We start from the raw sequence: 27,368 nt of genomic DNA, 5'->3' as shown, positions 1-27,368 counted from the left end.
CGGGGAAGTCAATAATATGACGTGGCTCTTGGGGAGCCATGGGACCGGCCAGCTCCTGTGCTGAATGCTGAGGCGGGGCCACCAGGGCACTGGGCAGGACCCTCCATGCCCCCGCCGTTCCTCCCTCCGGCTCCCACAAGGGCTCAGGTGTGGGCTGTGCCCCGTCCGAGAGGAGAGCTGGTTTCCTGTGGGTGTGGGCAGTGGGGGAGCACTGTGGACACTGTCCATGGAGAGGGTCACGCACCAGGGAACTTCATCCGAGACGTGGTGGGTAACGTCAGGGCACTTCTTCCACTGGGTTTGTGAGAGTCGCCCAGAAGCGTGTGTGTGTGTGTGTGTGTGTGTGAGATGCTTGCACTCAGCATTTAGGGTTACTCACCTCTTTAGCCAGCCACACATGAGGGTGGAGGTCAGGGGTTCAGGAGGCCGGTGTGGCTGCCAGTGAGTATCAGCCCCGCTGCAGGGCGGGGGCACTGCCTGTCAGGAGAGGCACGTGGTGGGTGGTTAGAGTCTCTGGAGTGGGCTGGGCACGTGTCATTTGCCAAAGCGCTGAATCCGTTCTGTAATCTGGTATTTGGTGGGGGGTGCGGGGGTGGGGAGAACATGCCCCAACAGATGGTAAACACAAAATCGTTCTCATGGAAACACAGCAGATCCCGATTTTTCCCTGGAGCAATCCCCTCTCCCTGTTCCTGCGCCGGGACCATCAGGATGTCTGGGGTTTGGCCAGGAGAGTGGACCCCAGGCCCCTGCAAGACCAAGGCCTCGGAGCCCTGGGCACAGGGGCCAGGGAGAGGCAGGTGCTGGGGCAAGAGCGTCTGTTCTGGACGCCGCTGGTCGACTCTGCTCTCCGCTGTTCTGGGGAGTGGGGAAGGGCGAGGGCCAAGCCGGCCCTGCAGCGCAGCTCCGTGCTCATGCCTGCTCTCCAGGTGGAAGGGAGAGGAGAGGAGGATGTGGCTCAGGGGCGTGAGCCTGTCCATCCCACACCCCCACAGGGGCAGGGGCAGGGGGACTCATTCACTCATGGAGCTGGACCTGGGGAGACCCTCTCCTTGCAGAGCTTCACCTTCTCCAAACACAAGCCAGCCTTGCCCCCGCCTCCCTGGCCCCATCCACTCATCCAGTTCCTGCTTCGTCACCAGTCCTGCTTTCTCACACTGCACTTCTGCTGAGGAGCAGGAGGGGGGCTCTTCCCAGGGCGCAAACATATGCTGCCTCATCTCAGGGGTCAGCAGGTGCAGGTGTAGGTGCGGGTGCGGGTGCAGGTGCGGGTGTGGGTGCGGGTGCGGGTGCGAGTGCGGGTGCGGGTGCGGGTGCGGGTGCGGGTGCGGGTGTGGGGTGCGGGTGCGGGTGCGGGTGCGGGTGTGGGGTGCGGGTGCAGGTGCAGGTGCGGGTGCAGGTGCGGGTGCGGGTGCGGGTGCAGTGCATGCGGCTGCCAGGCAGGCTGGTGCAGAGTCCCGTGGAGGCCACACTGAAATGACCACACCAACAGGGCAAGGTCGCTCAGAGGTGTGGCTGGTGCAGTGTCAGCCTGGGACGGGCCTCCCACCTCCCGCTGTCCTGCCGAGACCCGCACCCCACAGGGCAGACAGGAGCGACACCCAGAGGCCCTGCAGCGCGGCAGCCCAGCACGGGCGCCAGATTGCTGGGGTCCAGCTCCAGGACGCCAATACTCACCAGTTCTTCCTTCTGTGTTTCGGTTTCTTCCTCTGTAGACGGGTGAGAACGCACCTGCCTCTTAGGGTCATAATGAAAAGTGAGTGGGAGGATGGAGGGACAGCGTGTAGGGTGAGGCCGAACTAGTGGTGTCACGTGGAGGGGGCCGCGTGTGGAGAGGCTGGCCTGCATCGGGGTTTGCGGGACCCAGTGCCCCTCTCCTCCTGAGCAGCGCTGCCAGAGCTCACAGCAGGTGGGAGGGCAGTTCTCACCTGGGCTGCCCCTCACAGGCATCACGTGCCTCCCACTGTGCTCACCCACCGTGGCACCCACCGTGGCACCCAGTGCCCTGCCACCCGCCGTGCACACCCACCGTGCTCACCCACCGTGCGCACCCAGTGCCCTGCCACCCACCGTGCTCACCCACCGTGCACACCCACCGTGCACACCCACCGTGCACACCCACCGTGCGCACCCAGTGCCCTGCCACCCACCGTGCACACCCACCATGCTCACCCACCGTGCGCACCCACCGTGCTCACCCACCGTGCACACCCAGTGCCCTGCCACCCACCGTGCACACCCACCGTGCTCACCCACCGTGCACACCCAGTGCCCTGCCACCCACCGTGCGCACCCACCGTGCTCACCCACCGTGCACACCCACCGTGCACACCCAGTGCCCTGCCACCCACCGTGCGCACCCACCGTGCTCACCCACCGTGCACACCCACCGTACTCACCCACCGTGCACACCCACCGTGCTCACCCACCGTGAACACCCACTGTGCTCACCCACCGTGCGCACCCAGTGCCCTGCCACCCACCGTGCACACCCACCGTGCGCACCCACCGTGCCACCCACCGTGCACACCCACCGTGCTCACCCCCCGTGCACACCCACCGTGCGCACCCACCGTGCACAACCACCGTGGCACCCACCGTGCACACCCACCGTGCGCACCCACCGTGCGTACCCACCGTGAGCACCCAGTGCCCTGCCTCCCACCGTGCGCACCCACCGTGCCACCCACGGTGCGCACCCACCGTGCACACCCACCGTGCGCACCCAGTGCCCTGCCACCCACTGTGCTCACCCACCGTGCGCACCCACCGTGCTCACCCACCGTACTCACCCACCGTGCTCACCCACCGTGCATACCCACCGTGCTCACCCACCATGGCACCCACCGTGCATACCCACCGTGCTCACCCACCATGGCACCCACCGTGCGCACCCAGTGCCCTTCCACCCACCGTGCTCACCCACCGTGCTCACCCACCATGCTTACCCACCGTGCGCAACCAGTGCCCTGCCACCCACCGTGCACACCCACCGTGCGCACCCACCGTGGGCACCCACCGTGCGCACCCAGTGCCCTGCCACCCACCGAGCACACCCACTGTGCGCACCCACCGTGCGCACCCACCGTGCTCACCCACCGTGCTCACCCACCGTGCACACCCACCGTGCGCACCCACCGTGTGCACCCACCGTGCTCACCCTCCGTGCTCACCCACCGTGCTCACCCACCGTGCATACCCACCGTGCTCACCCACCATGGCACCCACTGTGCATACCCACCGTGCTCACCCACCGTGCTCACCCACCGTGCTCACCCACCGTGCGCAACCAGTGCCCTGCCACCCACCGTGCGCACCCACCGTGCGCACCCACCGTGTGCACCCACCGTGCGCACCCAGTGCCCTGCCACCCACCGTGCACACCCACCGTGCGCACCCACCGTGCGCACCCACCGTGCTCACCCACCGTGCTCACCCACCGTGCTCACACACCATGGCACCCACCGTGCTCACCCACCGTGCTCACCCGCCGTGCGCACCCACCGTGCGCACCCACCGTGCTCACGCACCGTGCTCACCCACCGTGCACACCCACCGTGCGCACCCACCGTGCTCACCCACCGTGCATACCCACCGTGCTCACCCACCATGGCACCCACCGTGCATACCCACCGTGCTCACCCACCGTGCTCACCCACCGTGCGCACCCAGTGCCCTGCCACCCACCGTGCACACGCACCGTGCGCACCCACCGTGTGCACCCACCGTGTGCACCCAGTGCCCTGCCACCCACCGTGCACACCCACCGTGCACACCCACCGTGCGCACCCACCGTGCGCACCCACCGTGCGCACCCACCGTGCTCACCCTCCGTGCTCACCCACCGTGCTCACCCACCGTGCATACCCACCGTGCTCACCCACCATGGCACCCACTGTGCATACCCACCGTGCTCACCCACCGTGCTCACCCACCGTGCTCACCCACCGTGCGCACCCAGTGACCTGCCACCCACCGTGCACACCCACCGTGCGCACCCACCGTGTGCACCCACCGTGCGCACCCAGTGCCCTGCCACCCACCGTGCACACCCACCATGCGCACCCACCGTGCGTACCCACCATGCTCACCCACCGTGCGCACCCAGTGCCCTGCCAACCACCGTGCACACCCACCGTGCGCACCCACCGTGCGTACCCACCATGCTCACCCACCGTGCGCACCCAGTGCCCTGCCACCCACCGTGCACACCCACCGTGCGCACCCACCGTGCACACCCACCGTGCGTACCCACCATGCTCACCCACCGTGCGCACCCAGTGCCCTGCCACCCACCGTCGCACCCACCGTGCACACCCACCTTGCGTACCCACCATGCTCACCCACCGTGCGCACCCAGTGCCCTTCCACCCACCGTGCTCACCCACCGTGCTCACCCACCATGCTCACCCACCGTGCGCAACCAGTGCCCTGCCACCCACCGTGCACACCCACCGTGCGCACCCACCGTGTGCACCCACCGTGCGCACCCAGTGCCCTGCCACCCACCGAGCACACCCACTGTGCGCACCCACCGTGCGCACCCACCGTGCTCACCCACCGTGCTCACACACCATGGCACCCACCGTGCGCACCCACCGTGCTCACCCACCGTGCTCACCCACCGTGCACACCCACCGTGCTCACCCACCGTGCTCACCCACCGTGCATACCCACCGTGCTCACCCACCATGGCACCCACCGTGCATACCCACCGTGCTCACCCACCGTGCTCACCCACCGTGCGCACCCAGTGCCCTGCCACCCACCGTGCACACCCACCGTGCGCACCCACCGTGTGCACCCACCGTGTGCACCCAGTGCCCTGCCACCCACCGTGCACACCCACCGTGCGCACCCACCGTGCGCACCCACCGTGCTCACCCTCCGTGCTCACCCACCGTGCTCACCCACCGTGCATACCCACCGTGCTCACCCACCATGGCACCCACTGTGCATACCCACCGTGCTCACCCACCATGGCACCCACTGTGCATACCCACCGTGCTCACCCACCGTGCTCACCCACCGTGCGCAACCAGTGCCCTGCCACCCACCATGCACACCCACCGTGCGCACCCACCGTGAGCACCCACCGTGCGCACCCAGTGCCCTGCCACCCACCGTGCACACCCACCGTGCGCACCCACCGTGCTCACCCACCGTGCTCACCCACCGTGCTCACCCACCGTGCTCACACACCATGGCACCCACCGTGCTCACCCACCGTGCTCACCCGCCGTGCGCACCCACCGTGCGCACCCACCGTGCTCACCCACCGTGCTCACCCACCGTGCACACCCACCGTGCGCACCCACCGTGCTCACCCACCGTGCATACCCACCGTGCTCACCCACCATGGCACCCACCATGCATACCCACCGTGCTCACCCACCGTGCTCACCCACCGTGCGCACCCAGTGCCCTGCCACCCACCGTGCACACGCACCGTGCGCACCCACCGTGTGCACCCACCGTGTGCACCCAGTGCCCTGCCACCCACCGTGCACACCCACCGTGCACACCCACCATGCGCACCCACCGTGCTCACCCTCCGTGCTCACCCACCGTGCTCACCCACCGTGCATACCCACCGTGCTCACCCACCATGGCACCCACTGTGCATACCCACCGTGCTCACCCACCGTGCTCACCCACCGTGCTCACCCACCGTGCGCACCCAGTGCCCTGCCACCCACCGTGCACACCCACCGTGCGCACCCACCGTGTGCACCCACCGTGCGCACCCAGTGCCCTGCCACCCACCGTGCACACCCACCGTGCGCACCCACCGTGCGTACCCACCATGCTCACCCACCGTGCGCACCCAGTGCCCTGCCACCCACCGTGCACACCCACCGTGCGCACCCACCGTGCGTACCCACCATGCTCACCCACCGTGCGCACCCAGTGCCCTGCCACCCACCGTGCACACCCACCGTGCGCACCCACCGTGCACACCCACCATGCTCACCCACCGTGCGCACCCAGTGCCCTGCCACCCACCGTCGCACCCACCGTGCACACCCACCTTGCGTACCCACCATGCTCACCCACCGTGCGCACCCAGTGCCCTTCCACCCACCGTGCTCACCCACCGTGCTCACCCACCATGCTCACCCACCGTGCGCAACCAGTGCCCTGCCATCCACCGTGCACACCCACCGTGCGCACCCACCGTGTGCACCCACCGTGCGCACCCAGTGCCCTGCCACCCACCGAGCACACCCACTGTGCGCACCCACCGTGCGCACCCACAGTGCTCACCCACCGTGCTCACACACCATGGCACCCACCGTGCGCACCCACCGTGCTCACCCACCGTGCTCACCCACCGTGCACACCCACCGTGCGCACCCACCGTGCTCACCCACCGTGCATACCCACCGTGCTCACCCACCATGGCCCCCACCGTGCATACCCCCCGTGCTCACCCACCGTGCTCACCCACCGTGCGCACCCAGTGCCCTGCCACCCACCGTGCACACGCACCGTGCGCACCCACCGTGTGCACCCACCGTGTGCACCCAGTGCCCTGCCACCCACCGTGCTCACCCACCGTGCGCACCCACCGTGCGCACCCACCGTGCTCACCCTCCGTGCTCACCCACCGTGCTCACCCACCGTGCATACCCACCGTGCTCACCCACCATGGCACCCACTGTGCATACCCACCGTGCTCACCCACCGTGCTCACCCACCGTGCGCAACCAGTGCCCTGCCACCCACCATGCACACCCACCGTGCGCACCCACCGTGTGCACCCACCGTGCGCACCCAGTGCCCTGCCACCCACCGTGCACACCCACCGTGCGCACCCACCGTGCGCACCCACCATGCTCACCCACCGTGCTCACCCACCGTGCTCACACACCATGACACCCACCGTGCTCACCCACCGTGCTCACCCGCCGTGCGCACCCACCGTGCGCACCCACCGTGCTCACCCACCGTGCTCACCCACCGTGAACACCCACCGTGCGCACCCACCGTGCTCACCCACCGTGCATACCCACCGTGCTCACCCACCATGGCACCCACCATGCATACCCACCGTGCTCACCCACCGTGCTCACCCACCGTGCGCACCCAGTGACCTGCCACCCACCGTGCACACGCACCGTGCGCACCCACCGTGTGCACCCACCGTGTGCACCCAGTGCCCTGCCACCCACCGTGCACACCCACCGTGCACACCCACCGTGCGCACCCACCGTGCTCACCCTCCGTGCTCACCCACCGTGCTCACCCACCGTGCACACCCACCGTGCTCACCCACCATGGCACCCACTGTGCATACCCACCGTGCTCACCCACCGTGCTCACCCACCGTGCTCACCCACCGTGCGCACCCAGTGCCCTGCCACCCACCGTGCACACCCACCGTGCGCACCCACCGTGCGCACCCACCGTGCTCACCCTCCGTGCTCACCCACCGTGCTCACCCACCGTGCATACCCACCGTGCTCACCCACCGTGGCACCCACTGTGCATACCCACCGTGCTCACCCACCGTGCTCACCCACCGTGCTCACCCACCGTGCGCAACCAGTGCCCTGCCACCCACCATGCACACCCACCGTGCGCACCCACCGTGTGCACCCACCGTGCGCACCCAGTGCCCTGCCACCCACCGTGCACACCCACCGTGCGCACCCACCGTGCGCACCCACCGTGCTCACCCACCGTGCTCACCCACCGTGCTCACACACCATGGCACCCACCGTGCTCACCCACCGTGCTCACCCGCCGTGCGCACCCACCGTGCACACCCACCATGCTCACCCACCGTGCGCACCCAGTGCCCTGCCACCCACCGTGCACACCCACCGTGCGCACCCACCGTGCGTACCCACCATGCTCACCCACCGTGCGCACCCAGTGCCCTGCCACCCACCGTGCACACCCACCGTGCGCACCCACCGTGCACACCCACCATGCTCACCCACCGTGCGCACCCAGTGCCCTGCCACCCACCGTCGCACCCACCGTGCACACCCACCTTGCGTACCCACCATGCTCACCCACCGTGCGCACCCAGTGCCCTTCCACCCACCGTGCTCACCCACCGTGCTCACCCACCATGCTCACCCACCGTGCGCAACCAGTGCCCTGCCACCCACCGTGCACACCCACCGTGCGCACCCACCGTGTGCACCCACCGTGCGCACCCAGTGCCCTGCCACCCACCGAGCACACCCACTGTGCGCACCCACCGTGCGCACCCACCGTGCTCACCCACCGTGCTCACACACCATGGCACCCACCGTGCGCACCCACCGTGCTCACCCACCGTGCTCACCCACCGTGCACACCCACCGTGCGCACCCACCGTGCTCACCCACCGTGCATACCCTCCGTGCTCACCCACCATGGCACCCACCGTGCATACCCACCGTGCTCACCTACCGTCCTCACCCACCGTGCGCACCCAGTGCCCTGCCACCCACCGTGCACACCCACCGTGCGCACCCACCGTGTGCACCCACCGTGTGCACCCAGTGCCTTGCCACCCACCGTGCACACCCACCGTGCGCACCCACCGTGTGCACCCACCGTGCTCACCCTCCGTGCTCACCCACCGTGCTCACCCACCGTGCATACCCACCGTGCTCACCCACCATGGCACCCACTGTGCATACCCACCGTGCTCACCCACCGTGCTCACCCACCGTGCTCACCCACCGTGCGCAACCAGTGCCCTGCCACCCACCATGCACACCCACCGTGCGCACCCACCGTGGGCACCCACCGTGCGCACCCAGTGCCCTGCCACCCACCGTGCACACCCACCGTGCGCACCCACCGTGCGCACCCACCGTGCTCACCCACCGTGCGCACCCACCGTGCTCACACACCATGGCACCCACCGTGCTCACCCACCGTGCTCACCCACCGTGCGCACCCACCGTGCGCACCCACCGTGCTCACCCACCGTGCTCACCCACCGTGCACACCCACCGTGCTCACCCACCGTGCACACCCACCGTGCGCACCCACCGTGCACACCCACCGTGCGCACCCACCGTGCTCACCCACCGTGCACACCCACCGTGCGCACCCACCGTGCTCACCCACCGTGCATACCCACCGTGCTCACCCACCATGGCACCCACCATGCATACCCACCGTGCTCACCCACCGTGCGCACCCACCGTGCGCACCCAGTGCCCTGCCACCCACCGTGCACACGCACCGTGCGCACCCACCGTGTGCACCCACCGTGTGCACCCAGTGCCCTGCCACCCACCGTGCACACCCACCGTGCTCACCCACCGTGCGCACCCACCGTGCTCACCCTCCGTGCTCACCCACCGTGCTCACCCACCGTGCATACCCACCGTGCTCACCCACCATGGCACCCACTGTGCATACCCTCCGTGCTCACCCACCGTGCTCACCCACCGTGCTCACCCACCGTGCGCACCCAGTGCCCTGCCACCCACCGTGCACACCCACCGTGCGCACCCACCGTGTGCACCCACCGTGCGCACCCAGTGCCCTGCCACCCACCGTGCACACCCACCGTGCGCACCCACCGTGCGTACCCACCATGCTCACCCACCGTGCGCACCCAGTGCCCTGCCACCCACCGTGCACACCCACCGTGCGCACCCACCGTGCGTACCCACCATGCTCACCCACCGTGCGCACCCAGTGCCCTGCCACCCACCGTGCACACCCACCGTGCGCACCCACCGTGCACACCCACCAAGCTCACCCACCGTGCGCACCCAGTGCCCTGCCACCCACCGTCCCACCCACCGTGCACACCCACCTTGCGTACCCACCATGCTCACCCACCGTGCGCACCCAGTGCCCTGCCACCCACCGTGCACACCCACCTTGCGTACCCACCGTCGCACCCACCGTGCACACCCACCTTGCGAACCCACCATGCTCACCCACCGTGCGCACCCAGTGCCCTGCCACCCACCGTGCACACCCACCTTGCGTACCCACCGTCGCACCCACCGTGCACACCCACCTTGCGTACCCACCATGCTCACCCACCGTGCGCACCCAGTGCCCTGCCACCCACCGTGCACACCCACCGTGCGCACCCACCGTGCACACCCACCGTGCGTACCCACCGTGCTCACCCGCTGTGGCACCCACCGTGCGCACCCGCTGTGCACACCCACCGTGTGCACCCACCGTGGCACCCACCGTGGCACCCACCGTGCACACCGACCGTCCACCGTTCACACCCACCGTGCGCATCCACCGTGCTCACCCGCTGTGGCACCCACCGTGCACACCGACCGTCCACCGTTCACACCTACCGTGCGCACCCACTGTCCTCCGTGCACACCCACTGTGCGCACCCACCGTGGCACCCACCGAGCGCACCCAGTGCCCTGTCACCCACTGCGCAGCCTCACACGCAGCAGTGAGAGATGCCCTTCGTGGGAGAGCCGTGCTGGGCCCCTGAGTTCTTCATCCAAGACCCTGCTCCCCAGAGGCCTCCATTAGGACGGTGGGCGGGTCTGTGCGGAATGCGGGTCGAACACCAGGTAAGCGGTCTCCGAGCCTCTTTGTGGGCCTAGGAGTGCAGTATTATTAAGGAACCTCTGCCCTGTTGCCCGTGTCCTTGTGGGTTTGTTTACTCATCCCGCCCAGCAGCCCGGGAGGCTGCAGGCTCCTCCCAAGCACACGCCATCCCTCCACGTCCCCCAGCTGGCGCCCCCTCCTGAGCACAATGGAGGAGGCAGAGGAACCGCTGCCCGCCTCTGGCCGTGAGACTCCCCCAGGAGACAAGAACAGGGTTAGAACAACCCACTCAGGGTCAGTAACAGGAGCCAGGGCTCTGAGCGTTGGGCTGAGGGGGTGAAGGAGGCTGGATGGGACGCTCCTGTCCTCTGGGCTCTGCCCCAGATGCTGCTCTGAGGAGACCTGCTGGGGCAGGAGTGTTCGCGAGGCCCGGGGAGGGGCTGTGGTCGGCTGTGCTGTGAAGCCTCCGGCAGGGCATCACACTGGAGCTGGGTTCCTACTAGTGGAGAGGGAGTCCCTGGAAGGAAAATGCCGGGGCTGCAGCGCGGGACCCACCCCCTTTCCTTGCCCAGCGGGCGTGGGGCTGGGCTAGTCCACCAGTGGCCAGTGATGAAATGGTGACCAGCCCTGGAATCCCCAATGGCCGGGACAGCCGCCCACAGAGGGAGCGTGTGGCACCCGTTTAGACCTGCAGTACCTGGCGGCGTGGGCTGCCAGGCGGCCACAGCATATTGTCCCGTAGCACCCGTGACAGCCCATGTGTTTCCGGAGGGGGACAGGCGGATGCCGGGTGCTGGCCGGGGTTGGGAGCCGGGCCTTGCATTAGGTTTTGGGCTGATGTGGTGTTGATTTTTTGGGTTGGAATTTCTCCTTTTTGCATTTTGCGATTGTCCAGGGGCTCCATAGAGGGACTCACTCTCCGTGCGGCCGAGTAAAGCCTTTCTGATGCGCCGCCCGTGGGTCTGTATCGCCGGGCCCTCTGTGCCCCCCCTGGCTTCAGGCTGCCATGGCTGACCTCCCCTCTGCAGCTCTGAGCTCCGGAGCGGCCCTGGGCCTTGGTCACTGTCCCTGCTTTTCTCCACCCTAAAGACCCGGCCGGAGCAGTGAGCAGCCAGAGAGGGCAGTGCAGGCGGGCCTCTGCCAGGCGCAGCGCACAGGCGGCCTCCTCGGGCCCCTGGTTGCCCTCTGGCTGCAGGTGGCACGTGTGCATCGGGAAGAAGAAACCTGCTGGTAGGGACAGCCGCCCTCCCCATCCACACACCCTCCCCCCGGACCCAGCAGTGAGCAGAGTGCCTGCACCCTTGGCCACTGCCACCATCTGTGCCTCCTCAGCCTGCACCCGCTCTGGACAGCAGGGCTGGCAGCTCCCCGGCAGAGAGGCCAGGCCCGGGAGGGATTTCTCAAGCTGTGACATCTGGGCCTCAGCTTGTCCTCCCAGCGGGACCCTCTGCGGGACAAGCTGCCTGTGCTGGCATCTCTGGGGGTCAGCCCGCTGCCCGCCCCGGGAAGGGGGAGCTGCCCGCAGAGCCTGTGGGATCGGATCCCGTGTTTGGTCATCATCAGCGTCCGCTAGAGCAGTCTTCCTTGTTCAGCCCTCAGCAAGGGGTGGGTGGGACTCAGTGGCTCGCGCAGTGTGCATTGAGCACATGCTGTGTCCACGCACCGCGTCCGGCCTGGGCAGGCTGGGCCGAAGCTGCCAGACCCTGTGCTCATCTCACCAGGCGCAGTGGCTCCCACAGCCCCAGCTCTGCCCCCACCTGGAGGGAGGCCCAGGCCCGGGAAGCCCCGCCCCCTCTCCTGGTTCCAGCTCTGCCTCCTCTGACTTGGCTCCCTCTGGCTTCTGGACGGGGGCCCAGGCCCTTTGCTTTGCATCCGGGTTTTTTGTCTGCCACACCTTGGCCTCTCCTTTGCTCTGTCTACTCTCGCCTGTTGCTTTGTGCTGCGGTGTCCTGACGGCCAGCGCCCGGGGCTGAGGGTTTGGGTAGTGACAGCATGTGCTCTGCGTGTCCGTCCTTTGCCAATACGCCATGTGCTGCGCCTTCCCTAATGGAGGGGAAGGCAAGGGCTCCTTCAGGCCCCGCCCGCCCGTCCGCCCTGTTGCCTAGAGCTCCAGCTGGGCTGTTAGCCCCTCAAGACCAACAGTGAGGGGTGTCCCTCCAGCGGCAGGGGAGCCCTCTCCTCGCAGACGGCTCCTGGTGCAGGGGCACGGCGTGACCCGCCTGGACTCTGGTCTCTGCCCACACACCCACCCGGGAAAGGCTCGCCTGCCTTGTCCCGGCTGGAGGGAGCCCAGCCAGAAGCCGCCTTTCTGCTGCCTGCTCTTGAGTTTTCCCCCAAAGGTCCCTTCTCCAGACAGCAGGCCGTGAGGGTGGCGCTCTGTCCTTTGCATCCCCACCAGTGAGCCCAGTGGGTCGAGGGTCGCCTGCGTGAGGACACTGAGGTGGGGGAGCAGGGAGGGGCCCAGGCCCCACAGTGTCAGCGTCCTCTGAGGCAAGGCAGTGAGGCAGCTCAGGGAGCAGGGATGGAGCAGCCGCATGGGGTCAGGACGGCACTCTGAGTGGTGTAAAGGAGAAGCAAACTGTTGTTTGAATGAAGGCAGTTCCCTCCCAAGTCACAGGTGGAGCAACAGGTCTTTTTTCTGCTGTCTGTATTTTCTTTCTGGGAACCACGTTCATGTGTGCCTTCCTATCGGGAGATCTCCCATCCATCCATCCATCCATCCATCCATCCATCCAGCTCCCCAGCTCCCCAGCTCCTCCCCACACACGCGCACTCGCCCCCCACACTCATTCAGCTGTTCATCCGTCCATCCATCCACCAAACACCCAGCCATCAAGCACACATTAAGCACCAGCCGTGCGCCGTGGTTGGTGCTGGTTGTAGAGATAGTGAAGGTGTGGAGGAGAGTCCCCGCTGCTTAGGAAGCTCGGCGAGGGGCAGGGGGAGCGGGCAGGGCAGTGCGGTGTGGGCAGTGTCCCCAGCGGAGACCTGGGAGGCTCAGGAGCTTTCTGAGTCACATCCTGTGTTTTCCTCTCCTCGCAGGCCTCTCTGCATCCTCACATTTGATAAGTACCCAGTTCATTGTGAGTCGGGATGTGGAGAGAGAGGGAGTCCCAGCGGGTGCTGGTCTGGCCGCAGCGGCGGGCGGTGTTGCCCTGTGTGTGTGTATGTGTGTGTGTGTGTATGTGTGAGTGTGTGTGTGTGTGTGTATGTGTGAGTGTGTGTGTGTGAGTGTGTATATGTGTGTGTGAGTACGTGTATGTGTGAGTGTGCGTGAGTGGGTGTGTACGTGTATGTGTGAGTGTGTGTGACTGTGTGTGGAGTGTGTGAAAGTGTGTATATGTGTGAGTGTGTGTATGTGTGTATGTGTGTGTATGTGTGTGTGGTGGACGAGTGTGGACGTGAGTCCAGGGCCTGAGTGAAGAGCGTCGGCTGTGAGTGGGTGGCTGGGAGAGCCATGAATGTCTGGAGTAGAGAAATCCTCACATCATCAAGGACTCTCAGCTTTGAGTTATCCTTTCAGAAAATAAATAAAATAAAGCCAGGCCCCTCTGAGAGGCTTGCAGTCTCTTCTGCAGCCTCTCCTCCTGGCTCTGTGCTCCCAGGGGCGGCACCCGCCAGCAGTGATGCCGCAGTGGGAGGCCCCTGAGTGTGGCCGCGGGCTTCTCTCCCAGGAGGCTGCCCGGGCTGGCGGGCCCAGGGCTCTGTCCTGGTTCCTGTAGCGCAGAGGGGGGCCCGGGGGCAGGCACGTCTCTGCTGGCAGGCAGGCCCCTGCTCACTGCAGCCCCGAAAAGGTCCCAGGTGCCCACGTGCCTGCTTCCCCTTGGCCTGTGACTCTTGTCAAGTCAGCAGGTGGTCGGTTACCCTGACACTCTCCTGCCCCATGGGCCCCTCCTGCCCCATGGCCCCACCTCCTGCCCCATGGCCCCCTCCTGCCCCATGGCCCCCTCCTGCCCCATGGCCCCCTCCTGTCCATCCTCCATCTGTTTCTCACCCCAACAGCATGGAAAGGTGCCAGGAGTACAGTCTCGGTGGCCCACATGGCTGTGCCCCCCACAAGTTCACGGGCTGAAGCAGACAGCGCCAGGCTCAGTGGGAGTGGGCAGGGCACAGGGACGCACTGGTGGCATTAGGTGGCGGCAGGCGAGATGGGCAGGGGTGTTTGGTGTCCCGTTGCAGCTCCCTTGCCCACGTTTGCTTTCATCTTGCAGGACGGTTCCCATCACCAGCTCTTGTCTGGGACTGTGTTTTGGGGGTACCCAGTGTATGCAGGCTGAGAACAAGGCAGGGAGGAGTTGGGGTGCAAGGGGAATTCTGGGGCATGATGGGGGAGGCTGGGAGGCAGCAGGGCTCCTCCTGAAGCCCAGGGGTCCGTTGGTCTTCCCAGGAGCCCCGGGAGGTGACAGAGCCCCCGTTGCTACCTGGCGGTTGTCCTGGCATCTTCAGCGGCCGCCTTGCTCCCGTGTGCAGAGTCGCCCTCTGGCCCCGTTGGCTGACGGTTGTCTGTGCAGCAGCTGCCGTGGCCACCACACACCTGCCTGAGGGGCCGCCTCCTCCCACCCTCTTCCTGTCTTCTCGTCCTGCTCCAGGGCACCCTGTGGGAGGAGGAGGGGGTGGCATGAGGGGCAACACCTGAGAGCAGGGCTGCGCTCCGCCCACAGCGGCTCCCGCTGGCCCCCGAAGGCAGCTGCTGGTTTCGGCTCACCCGGGTCAGGGCTCTCAGTCGTGGTGGGAGGAGAGTGATCGGCAGGCCTGGCCCAGCCTGGAGCCCGCTGTCGTTCAGCTCTTGGCGCTGCTCCCCCACCCCCACCCCCCAGCGCTCCTAGGGCTCTGCCACCGCTGTCTCCTCCAGGACCGCTGTACTGGGCACAGCTCAGCAGAGGCCACCTTCTCAGAGTCGCAAGTCCCCAAGGCATCCCCCTGCTGGCAGCGATGCCACTGTGTCTGGAATGTCCATCACCACAACACAGTCGCTCAGGCCGCCACCCCCGGCCCAGGGACCAGAGTGGTCTTTCCAAGGTGGGAGAGTGGTTCCTGGGCCTGGCTCCTCCAGTGGAGTCCTTCTCCTGAAGTCACCTGTGTTCTTCCTCCTATGGCCCCGATGGGCTCAGCAGGCCCAGTCCCTGCCTCCCTCTGTGGCTCCGCCCCGCGCTGCGCGAGTTGCAGACCCCGGAGCTGTCCTCAGGCCTTCCCACCGCTCGGCCAGCTGTGGCCGCAGGCGAATGCAGCGCTGCCTGTTCTGTGGTGGAAGTTTTACTGCCACCCCCTAGTCTGTGTATCTGCTCTGGCTCCTTGGTCCTTCATCAGAAATCTGGGCAGTCCCTCCCGCCCGGTCCTGCTCCTCTGCACAGCCCTGCCCTGGCATCATGCTGGCCTCCCCTTAGAGGCCTCACCTCTCCCCTCCGAGTCCTTAGCTTGAGCCTGGGCCCCTCCCCTTTCTGCTTTGCATGCGAGACTGCACAGGGCGCTGATCCCTCTGGTTCTCTGGTTGATCAGCTCGAGTTCCTGCCGCGGGGCGAGTCTCAATCTGTCCAGCCCGCCTGGTTGTGAGGGTAAACCCGGGGCCAGAGGGCCGCGGCACAGAGCCTGGGTCCCCCTTGCTGGGCGGCGCCCTGGGCCACCCGCCTCCACTGGTTCTCCCTCTGTGGAAGCGCACCGTGGCGAAGGTGTCCCTGCCTTGTCTTCGCAGATCTCCAACCTCTACCTGTATGACAGCGTGCTGATGCTGGCCAACGCCTTCCACAGGAAGCTGGAGGACAGGAAGTGGCACAGCATGGCCAGCCTCAACTGCATCCGCAAGTCCACCAAGCCATGGAACGGCGGGCGGTCCATGCTGGACACGATCAAAAAGGTGTGTGAGACGGACACCCTCCTGGGCCGGGGCCCACCACAGGCCCTCCCCACCCCCACCTGCCTCCTCCAGGGGGGCCTGGCACGGAGTTCTTGCGGGGAGGCCCTGCCCAGGCCTCTCCTTGCCACGCTTCTGGCCCCAGCATTTGAGGAGGAGTGAGCGAGGGTTCCTGGCTGTGTGTTATTACTGTTGTCGCTGTTTTCCTAAGGAGATTGGAGAGGCTAAGTAATTTGCCGAGTCACAAAGACAGCAGTCTCCTTCTCCACAGCTTCACCGACAGCAGTTTCACTTACCTGTGGCCAACGAATGTTGGAAAGTATTACATGGAAAGTTCCAGAAATAAGTCATTTATACAGTGTAAGTTGCACGTCCTTCTGAGTACCTGCTTCATCTCCTCACATAGGCATTGTAGCATCTCACGTTGTCACGTGAAGAGGAGGTTCGTGCAGTAAAATAAGGTATTTTGAGAGAGACCACCTTTCCATACTTGTATTGCGGTATTCTAGTGTTGTTATAATTGTTCTGCCTACTATGGTTATTGCTGTCAGTCTCTTACTGTGACTCATTTATCAATTAAACGTTCTCATAGGTATGGGGGTGTACGAAAGAACATGGTATGTTAGAGTTCGGTGCTACCCAGGGCTTTGGGCCTCATGGGGGCCTGGACCGCACCGCTGAGGACAGGAGCTGCTCTCAGGAGACAGGGGGAGCAGCTGCCTTGCCCATGTGTGCTGTCTGTAAGAGAGGCCGACTCAGTGGCAGCACATGTGCTGATCAGCCAAGACCTCAGCTGTGTGGTGTGTGCATGTACTAGTATATGTGTATACACACGTGTGTGCAGGTGCGTTCATCTGGGTGTGTCTATGTGTGTGCATGTCTGTATGTGTATGCATGTGTGCACAGACGCATGTGAACATATGCACATGTGGACATCTGGGTGTGTGTACATGCACTGTACACATATGTGTACATGTGTGTATGTGGTTGTGGTTGCCTGGTATGTAGGTGTGTGCGTGCATGTGTGCGCACATGTGGGGACATGCTCACCGAGGTGTGTGTGCAGGTGTGCATGTGCAGGCTCTCTGCACTTGGTGGTGGGGTGCTGAGCAGCTCCCCCGGTGGAGGGCTGGGTTTGAAGGGACTGGGTAAGCCCCAGGAGGCTTGGCAGAGGGGCCTGGCTTTGAGAGGCTTCAGAAGAGCACGTAAGGACATCTCCAGGGCTGGGAGCTGTAGTCGCAGCAAACCGCACGTGGCTTCGGGAGCAGCGGGCACTGTTTGCTACAGCGGCTGGGGGCCTCTTGGGCCAGCTCGGCCTCTGGGTCCTTCCCAGCTCACCGTCTAGGGGAGGTCATGTCTGGATGAGAGCCCTTCCCAGACTTGAAGAAAGAAGGGTCTTACCACAGGGCAGCCCAGCCCCTGTCTGCTCCGACAGAGCCCACTGGGCCACGGGAGAGGCTCTGGGCATGCGCCCACCGTGCCGCCTGCAGTCACCATGCTGTGCAGTTTCTCTGTGGCCCCAGAGGACCTGACAGGATCTAGTTACTCCAGGCCGAAGCGGGGAGATGGGAGGTGTCCTGCTACGTCACACAGGTGGCCACGCCCAGGCCTGAGCTGGGCGCGGCCTCACCCGGGCTCGGCCTCACCCTGGTGCTGGCTGCCCTGCCGCTCCCACCCTGTGTCTGACAGGCGTGACTGCGTGTGCGTTCTCCTGACCTTGGATGTCCCGCGTGGCTCAAGCTGAGTGAGCCCGTGGGGCAGGGTGTAGGGGCAGGCTGTAAGCTCCAGGGGGTAGGGGACACGGCCAGTACCGCGTGTGGCACGGGCAGGCCCTGTAATCCTGCTGACCGCATCAGTGACGGGCGCGGGCGTGAGGGGTTCCCCGTGAGCCAGGGCTGGGCAGGGCGGGCCGCTGGGAGGCTCAGGACCGCAGGCGTGAAGGGTTCCCCGTGAGCCAGGGCTGGGCAGGGCGGGCCGCGGGGAGGCCCAGGACCGCAGGCGTGAAGGGTTCCCTGTGAGCCAGGGCCTGGGCAGGGCTGGCCGCTGGGAGGCCCAGGACCACAGGCGTGAGGGGTTCCCCGTGAGCCAGGGCTGGGCAGGGCGGGCCGCTGGGAGGCCCAGGACCACAGGCGTGAGGGGTTCCCCGTGAGCCAGGGCTGGGCAGGGCGGGCCGCTGGGAGGCCCAGGACCGCAGGCGTGAAGGGTTCCCCGTGAGCCAGGGCTGGGCAGGGCGGGCCGCTGGGAGGCCCAGGACCGCAGGCGTGAAGGGTTCCCCGTGAGCCAGGGCTGGGCAGGGCGGGCCGCTGGGAGGCCCAGGACCGCAGGCGTGAAGGGTTCCCTGTGAGCCAGGGCCTGGGCAGGGCTGGCCGCTGGGAGGCCCAGGACCACAGGCGTGAGGGGTTCCCCGTGAGCCAGGGCTGGGCAGGGCGGGCCGCTGGGAGGCCCAGGACCGCAGGCGTGAGGGGTTCCCCGTGAGCCAGGGCTGGGCAGGGCGGGCCGCTGGGAGGCCCAGGACCGCAGGCGTGCCCCCAGACCTTGCTGACTCGCTTCTGGGTGACCACTTCTGTCCCGCTTGCCTTGGGTCCCCCCCTGGCCCTCCCCATCCATGTCTGCCTACCTCTCCGGTGGTTTGTCCTTCTCTCTGCAGGGTCACATCACCGGCCTCACAGGGGTGATGGAGTTTCGGGAGGATCGCTCGAACCCCTACGTCCAGTTCGAAATCCTCGGCACGACCTACAGCGAGACCTTCGGCAAAGACATGCGTAAGGTGAGCTGCAGGGCGCCACGGCCCCTCTTCCCGCTGCGGTGGCCCCTGCCCTGTGCGCTGCCCCATGGCACTGTGGGCAGGAGGCTGGACTGTCAACCAGAAAGTGCCCAAGTGCCGCTCGTGTAGTCTCAGCGCAATGGGGCCTGGAGGGCCAGCCTGTGGCCCCGGGGAGGAGGGAGGGCCAGCCTGCGGCCCCGGGTGAGGCGGGAGGGCCAGCCTGCGGCCCCGGGTGAGGCGGGAGGGCCAGCCTGCGGCCCCGGGTGAGGCGGGAGGGCCAGCCTGCGGCCCCGGGTGAGGCGGGAGGGCCAGCCTGCGGCCGGGTGAGGCGGGAGGGGCAACATGTTTTCCCAGAGCCCCTGGGATCAGCCCAACCGCAGGGCAGGTGTGACTGTGGCTGAGGCAGGAGGAGGCGCAGCCAGAGAGTGTTCTCGGTCCAGGGTGGACGAGACCGTGAGCAGACAGCGAGGCAGGAGGAGGCGTGGAGCGGGCGTGCTGGGCCCCCTGTAGGGAGAAATGAGGGGCGCACGGGCTTATAACTCGGGGTTCATCCGTTTTATTTGGTGCTCATGCCAGAGGCAGGCCTGGGTTTTCCGTGACCCTTTCCTTCTCTTGTGGGGTTTTCAGGATGGAGGACGGGGGCGGGCTGTGGCCCTGGGTTGGAATCCCCACAGTTAAGCCACAGTTGGAAGCACTCACGATGTGAAGGAGCCACAGGCTCATCTAACCAGCATTAAAGCCTGGCATGCACTCGGCACTGATGCACATCCATTCACACACAGGGACACACAGCCACACACACACACACACACAGCCATGCAGTCACACACAGGGACACACAGCCACATACACACACACACACAGCCATACAGTCACACACAGGGGCACACAGCCACACACACACACACACACACACACACAGCCATGCAGTCACACACAGAGACACACAGCCACATACACACACACACAGCCATGCAGTCACACACAGGGACACATACAGCCACACACACACATAGTCACACACAGCCACACACATGCATACATAGCCACACACAGAGTCACACGCAGCCACATACAGTCACACACACACACAGCCACACACATGCATACACAGCTACACACAGTCACACACACACATAGTCTCACACACATACACATAGTCACACACAGCCACACACACACACAGCCACACACATGCATACACAGTCACACACAGAGTCACACATAGCCACACACACACACACACAGTCACACACAGCCATGCACACACACCGAGCTACACACATGCATACACAGTCACACACAGAGTCACACACAGACATACACACACAGTCGCACACAGGGACACAGAGTCACAGCCACACACACAGAGAGAGCCACACACATGCATACACAGTCACATATGCATGCACACAGTCACACACGTGTGTACTCACAGTCACACACATGCGCTCACACAGTCGCATGCATGTGTGCACAGGCACACAGAGTCACACATGTGCACTCGCAGTCACACACATGTGTGCACTCACAGTCACACACTCTGTGCACTTGAGAGAAAGATGTCTCTACCAATGACCGTTCCGGGAGGGGAAGCGTGGTGCACCCTCAGCAGGATGAGGCGGAGCTGGCTGAGGGCAGTGCAGGGGCAGCCAGGGTCCTCTGATGGGCGCTGAGACTGGTGAGGGGGACCAGCCGGAGTACAGCGTGTGTGGTGCCGGGTGTGAGTCTGGTGGCACTGAGGAGCAGCCCTCAGGCACAGCGTGGGCAGGACTGTCCCCTGGGAGCTGAGGGTCCGTGTGCTATGGGGCGGGACTTCCAGCTCACCTGTGATGGAAGGTTAGGGTCACGGTTGGTCGTACAGTTGGCAGCAGGCTCAGTGACTGGCTGAGAGGCAGGGTGACCCATGTGGTTGAAGACATTGGCGCTCAAAGGCTTGTGTGTGGCATCACAGAGGGTGGACGGTGACGGTGAGACACGCTGGGCCAGGTGTGCCCTGTCATGTCCCGGGTGTCGGATGCCTGTGGGGGATGCCCGAGCTGTGAGGCTGGTGGAGGGCTGGGCTGGGCGGTCCGCACGGCCTGGGCCATTCGTGACCACAGTGGGAATGGCCTGTGTTGGGGCTCCCACCTGGTCAGGGAACCAGGGCTGGGCCCTTCAGTCACGTGTGGGAGGCCCCTGCCGAGTGCCTGCAGGTCCTTGCCGGCGTGCCTCGGGCTACTTACGGTGATGACAGGCAGGCTGAGTGCTGGCTCCTGGGCTTCCACCCCCCTTCAGCTCCGCTCACCCCCAGCGTCCCGCAGTGGGTGGGAATGTTGGCTGGGGGACCTTGGCCCCATCTCTGCAGCTGATGGGGGCCATGCTGGCCACTCCAGGGGCCTGAAAGAGGGGAGGCAGCACCCTCCCCTTCCTGCTCCAGGTACCTGGGCCTCTGGTTGCCACGGCAACGCTCCTCCAACACCCTGAGCTGGAGCTGCGCAGGGTGAGGAGCCTCTGTGCGGGGAGCAGGATGAGTGAGCTGGGAGCGAAGCTGATTTTCAAGTGGGCTTTATTCTAAGACACATCCTTTTGTCATTTAAAATCTGCCCTAATAGCTGCATAGCCCAGTTGTTATCTGTCTGCCTGGCAGCTTAACGCTGCTAAGGAGAGGTTATCTGGGAAGCAGGAGTGGGTTTATCCAGCAAATGTCTGTGATTCAGCCCGGATTTCATTGGAGCGAGGGCTGGCGGTTTCAGGGTGGAGCGAGGAGAGGGCCTGGGGCAGAGCATGTCCCGGCTAAAGGTCATCATTTAAAGGCAGGCTGAGCCCGGCCGGGGTGGCTCTGTGGTTGAGTGTCGACCTATGAACCAGGAGGTCATGGTTTGATTCTTGGTCAGGGCACAGGCCCAGGTTGCGGGATTGATCCCCAGTGTGGGGCGTGCAGGAGGCAGCCAATCCATGATTCTCTCTCATCATGATGTTTTTATCTCCATCTTCCTTCCTCTCTGAGATCAACAAAAATATATTTATAAATAAATACATACACACATGAAGGCAGGCTGAACGGGCTTCTCGTAGGAGGTGGGGCTGAGGCATAGGCTGGGATATTGGGGTGGCATACAAATAAAGTGGGGGGGCAGCAGGTTTGAGGATAGGATTAGGGTCCTGAGGCACAGAAAGGCAGAGGAGGTGGGGCCACAGCCAGGAGCCTCTCTGGGCACCTGCTGTGGTGCAGGGGAGCTGCTGGGGGAGCTGTGTGGGACAGGCGAGGGGAGCTGTGTGGGGAGCTGTGTGGGAGCTGTGTGGGGAGCTGACCGGGTCCACAGCACCCCCTGTGGGCCGAGGTGTGTCACAGCTGTGCTGTCTCACTATGGGGGCCACTGCATTGCTCCTGGCTCCCAGCCCTGACACTCTGCAGCCACTTCCCTTCTCTGGACGTCGTTTTCTCAGATGGAAGGCGGAGCTGCTAGGACCTCCTGGCTGGACAGGGCTCTGTGCAGTGGCCCTGCGGCAGGCCTTGGCAGCGGGCACTCTCCCGTGCGGCTGGGCCAGCCGCTGGGCAGATGGGGCTTCCCTCTGGGCATTCCAGCCCAGGCCCCACAGGAGCAGAGAGGCCAGGCCAGCCTGGGACGTGGCCAGGCCTCAGGCCAAGGCAGGAAGGCTCTGTGCCTGGGCAGTGCCCAGCTGCGAGCAGATGGCAGCTCCTTCTCAGGCCTGAGGGCCCAGAGGGCCTGGGCTTCACCTCCGACGAGGCTTTATTTGGAGGCTGCTCTGATGCCTCCATGGGAGGAGGCAACTCGGCCTTCTTTTCCGTGAGCGTGGCTCGCCTGGAGTCCCACTGGCACAGCCCGCGGGAACGGAACGCTCTCATGGCTGGTGGCCCAGGCGTCGGCCCTGCCGCGTCCCGATGCTGCTGGCGTGGGAGACTGGCTCCCTCTTCCCGCTCACACAGTCCCTGGCACGTGAAATCCAGCGGAAGTGCGGACTGCTTGCAGGCCCTTTGAACCTTATTCCCACAGCAGGAGGGGGCGTGGCGGCAGCGGGCAGCCTGTGGGGCAGAGGACACCCTGACGAGAGAACGGGGCTGTTTGCTGCTGCTTTCTGGGGAAGAGAATTGCGTTGGGTTCAGTGGTTTTCAAGTTTCTGTCTAGTCACAGGAAGTCTGTTCCAGCAGAAGCTTCCTGAGCCCACACATTCCCTCGTGCAGAGGCAGGTGCAGGTGGGGACTGCGGTGGGTGCCGAGCCCCCTGCACAGCCACCAGCCCCAGCCCCTCCGTCTCGGGGTGTGCTGAGCAGCGCCAGCGGGAAACCGCGGCCCTGAGGCTGCAGAGACTTGACTATATAGGGGCTGTGATGGCTGGAAGGAAGATGTAGGGGGGGACCCTTCTTGAACTCCCTCATGCCCCTCCGCCCACTCCCCCCCCCCCCCCCGCCCGCATTAGGGCCTCTGAGCCCCTTCCCACTGGCCCAGAGCCTGCTGACTGGTGTTGCACCAGTGCCCAGTGCCCATGGGCAGCCTCCTGCCAGCCATTCCCCAGGGACCCGAGGCTTCCCCTCCTGCTTCCTCTGTGGGTTTGATCCTCATAAAGGCTGGCTTTGCTGGGAGTCAAAGGCTCCCCTGGTGCTGTGTCCGCAGGAGGCCTCGTGCTGCTGCTAATTGAGAGGAATGATTGCTCATCGTGAGGTGATTGCCAGGCCGGGATGCCCGCCCTCCCGGCTCAGCGTGCACACATCAACCATTCTTGCCCAGGTCTGCTGCCTGTGTTACAGTGTCCCACATCCCCAGGGCGCAGGCGCTCTAAGGGCGAGGCCGGTGGAAGAGGCACAGGCCGCAGGCAGGGTGCTCTCAGTAGTGAGTAGGAGCCCTCTCAGAGCGCAGGCGGACTCCCTGACCAGGGCGCCAGCCCCTGGAGCCGGACCCGGAGCGGGCAGTGGCTGAGGACTGGAGGGGGTGCTGGTGGGGTGGGAGGGTCCAGCCGAGAACTGTGTGGAGTCTCTGTTAAGCTGCTCTATAGACTCCCCGCTGTGCACAGTGAGTCGCAGACTTCAGCCCCATCATGGGTTAGCATCCTTGCAGCATATTCCCCAGAAAAATGTTACCCTTCCCAACTCTTGTGCAGAACGGCTTTTAACAGACCCGAGACCCAAAACAAGCCCTGCTGCTTCATCCGAGGGAAGGCATCAGGAAAAGATACAATTAAGTACTATTTCATTTTAAATCACACTTGTCATTTTTTGAGATAGTGCCAATACATGCTCATTTGGGGTAGAATGTTTAGAAAATACAGATAAATGAGAAGAAGAATAAAGAAGTCAGCTCTGATTTCTGCACCAAGGAAGAAGCACTGTTAGATTTCTGGTGCATTTTATTTCCCTCCTCCATACATGCAGGTAGATAGTGATAGGTCTGTTTTTCAAGTGGCTATTTGTTGCACATACATTTGTAGCCGGACTTTCCTAGTTAATGCTATATTGGGAGCATTTCCTCATTTTATTCTTTTCACTATGATTTTTAATGGGAACATGTTACTCAACTTACATTTATTTTATCTTCCTATATGATAAGTGTTTAGGCATTTTCACCATATTATTATAGAGCTAGAGGCCCAGTGCATGAATTTTTGCAGGAATAGGGTCCCAAGAGGGTGGGGGGCAGGACCCGATCGGCCCTCTTGGGGGCAGTGGGACACCCTTGCGGGCCTGGGATCTGGATCCGTCCCACGGACGTTCCTGCCAGTTGTCAGGAGCCACCTGGCAGCCACTTTTTTTTTTGCCACTTCAACTGTTTATTCCATAATCAGAAATGGATCTACGTTGCCACAGAGGACGAAACCCCACTGTAAACAGATTGAAAGCAGAAAATAGGTAATTTCACATAATGTCCCAGTTATCAACCCAGATGGGCGCACAGGTACAATAACACACGAACGAGGGAAATCTAACAGGCTGAGGGGTTCAAGAAGAAGGTCACCCACATGGTAACAGAATCCAAGTGCTCTGGAGACCAACACCAGGCCGCCACAGGCCGCACTCCACAGGCAGCCCTACCGTGCACAGGCGCTGGGCTCTGTGGTGGCTGCGGATCTTTCTGTGTCGTCATCTGTGGGCCAACTGCTCTCTTCCTCTCGTTTAGGGTGGGTGGCACGTGAGGGCAGAGCGCGCTGTGGAGGAACCAGAGGGCTGCCCGGAGCTGAGGGGAGTGGCCGGGCCCACGGGGTGAGAGGTGGACACAGAGGACACTATCTCACCCAATTGTGGGGCGGGCCGGCCGGCCTTCATCTACCTGACCCCACCCAGGGAGGGACCGAGCAGGGTGTCCGCTTCTCCATTCTCCATCCTTCCCTCTGTGACACCTGTCACCCTTGCCAGCCCTCCCCCAAAGTGAGTTCAGCTCAATCCCTGAATGTAAAAGGGCACGGGGGTGGGGGGCTCCACTTCAGTGCCCCCTGATTCCCGGCCACAGGACCTGGTCTCAGGACGGTGGCCACAGCTGCAGAACATAGACCTGTGACTTTCATATGAGCCCCTGTTCCAAAAGGTGGCAGTTTATTCACATTGTGGCAAAGACACCTTCAAGAGTAACATAAGTGGGTAAAGTCAGGGCCAAACTGGGCCATTTCCTCATCCAGTCTCTCTGAGGCGCGTGGACAGAACCAAGTCTCAGCTCTTCGCAGGACACTTGCCGGGTTTTTTAAGCCTAAAGGACAGCAGTCTGTCTCCATTCTTGTTCTTTGGGATTTTTTCATCGTAGGATAAAAGGATACGTACATTGGGGCAGTCCTCTCGAGATACAATATTCCAGTTGCGCCCATGTGACGATGACAGCGCCCCTCAGAGGGAGGGAGCCGACAGATGGAGAGCAGGGAATTCTGAAAACCAGAGCGATGACAGAGATGCTAAACCTTTCCTTCACGTGCCTGACACCCTCCTCAGGCCGGGCGCCTGCTGGACCGTCACCACTTGATGTCCTGGCCCTGCTAGGTGGTGTGCAGGGCTGTCTGGGCCCAGGGGGAGTCACTCCCCCACCCCGGCCACTCCTGGTACAGCTCCTGCACATGGGCGCTGCTCTCCGGGGACCACACCGGGATGACAGCGTAGATGCCTTCCATCAGCCTCAGCAGTGCCCTGTCCGCATGCCCGTCCTCCGCCTGGGCCTGGCTCCTGCCACTTAGGCATCCCCGGCACCGGCCAGGACCTCCACGAAGCGGCAGGGGAACTTGCCCTCTGTAGCTTCAGGACCACTTCTGGATGTTCCGAAAGCCGTAAGCAGCCTCAAAGCGTAGCAGAACCTCTCCGTCCCTTTCAAGGGTGACCTCCTGGAAGTCTGTTCCTCAAGGTGCGGTAGGTGAGCAGCCCACGTCCTCGTTGAACAGCTCCGTGGCCATGAGCCTGAAGATATGCGCCAGGTGCCCGTCAGAGCTGGCACCCTCGTGGAGCCTCACCTCCTCTTCCTTCATGTCTCCAAACAGTGTCCACGGCAGCGTCATTCGAGGCGAGGTCACTTTGCTCCATTATCTGGACAATTTCACTGAGGTTAACACGCAGGCAGCACCCGGGAACTGTGTAAAGCTGTGGGAACATCTTCTCGAAGGGCCTCCAGTTCTTGTCATAACACGGGGCCACAATGACGTGGAAAATCTTGTCTGGGGACAGGTTCTGCCATCTGGTGAAGTAATCCTTCACCAGAGAGCCCATGATCTGCTGGGGAGACTTGGCTGTGCAGAGGTGGGCGGTGATGGGGTGACCCAGCCGGGGCAGGCGGAGGTCAGCATGGGTAGCCAGGCTCTTCCTCATGGTGCTGGCAATACCGACGCACAGATTCCTTCTGACTCTCCAGGAGGCTGAAGTCCACAGTACCTCCATGTCAAAGACAGTGCACCTCAAGGTTTTTAAGGAAGCCACAGAGCCTTCTGGATGCATCAGTGACACTGAGGCTGAATGTAGCAGCAAAATAAGGCAGAGACTGAGGTCGCACGGACACTGCCAGTACCTTGTGCTGTGAGGAATCACATTTATTAAGGTTCAGCACACGGAAGAAGTCCTTGGTGTTCTGTTGAGAATCTTGGACTCCTTCCTCTGTGATCACACAACTGTCACACACCAGGCAGTCACTCAGAAATATCCTGGCATCGGCCACCTTATGGAATTCTCCCTTCTCTCCATCCTCCTGAGCCGGACTCTGGCCGTTGACTGCGGCATTCTCTTGGTCATGGGTTTTTGTTTTTTATTACATTCCTTCCCTGTGCAGTGCTCACCCTTCATCTGGAGCGGGGTGGGCGGGGG

General features: G+C 63.9%; 1 protein-coding gene across 1 annotated transcript in view; it reads left to right on the top strand.

The window, feature by feature from the left end:
• Positions 1–27,368, top strand: part of GRID1 (glutamate ionotropic receptor delta type subunit 1) — a 633,591-nt gene that overhangs the window by 421,794 nt on the left and 184,429 nt on the right. Inside the window, exons 7-8 of the mRNA XM_036356029.1 lie at positions 16,184–16,345; positions 18,990–19,109. Coding sequence (XP_036211922.1) covers positions 16,184–16,345; positions 18,990–19,109 — 282 coding nt within the window. The remainder of the gene's footprint in view (positions 1–16,183; positions 16,346–18,989; positions 19,110–27,368) is intronic.

The sequence above is a fragment of the Myotis myotis genome, unplaced genomic scaffold, assembly GCF_014108235.1.
Source record: "Myotis myotis isolate mMyoMyo1 unplaced genomic scaffold, mMyoMyo1.p scaffold_m19_p_24, whole genome shotgun sequence".
NCBI lineage: Eukaryota > Metazoa > Chordata > Mammalia > Chiroptera > Vespertilionidae > Myotis > Myotis myotis.
Note: the sequence above shows the minus strand (reverse complement) of the source record. Positions and strands in the feature narration are given on the sequence as shown.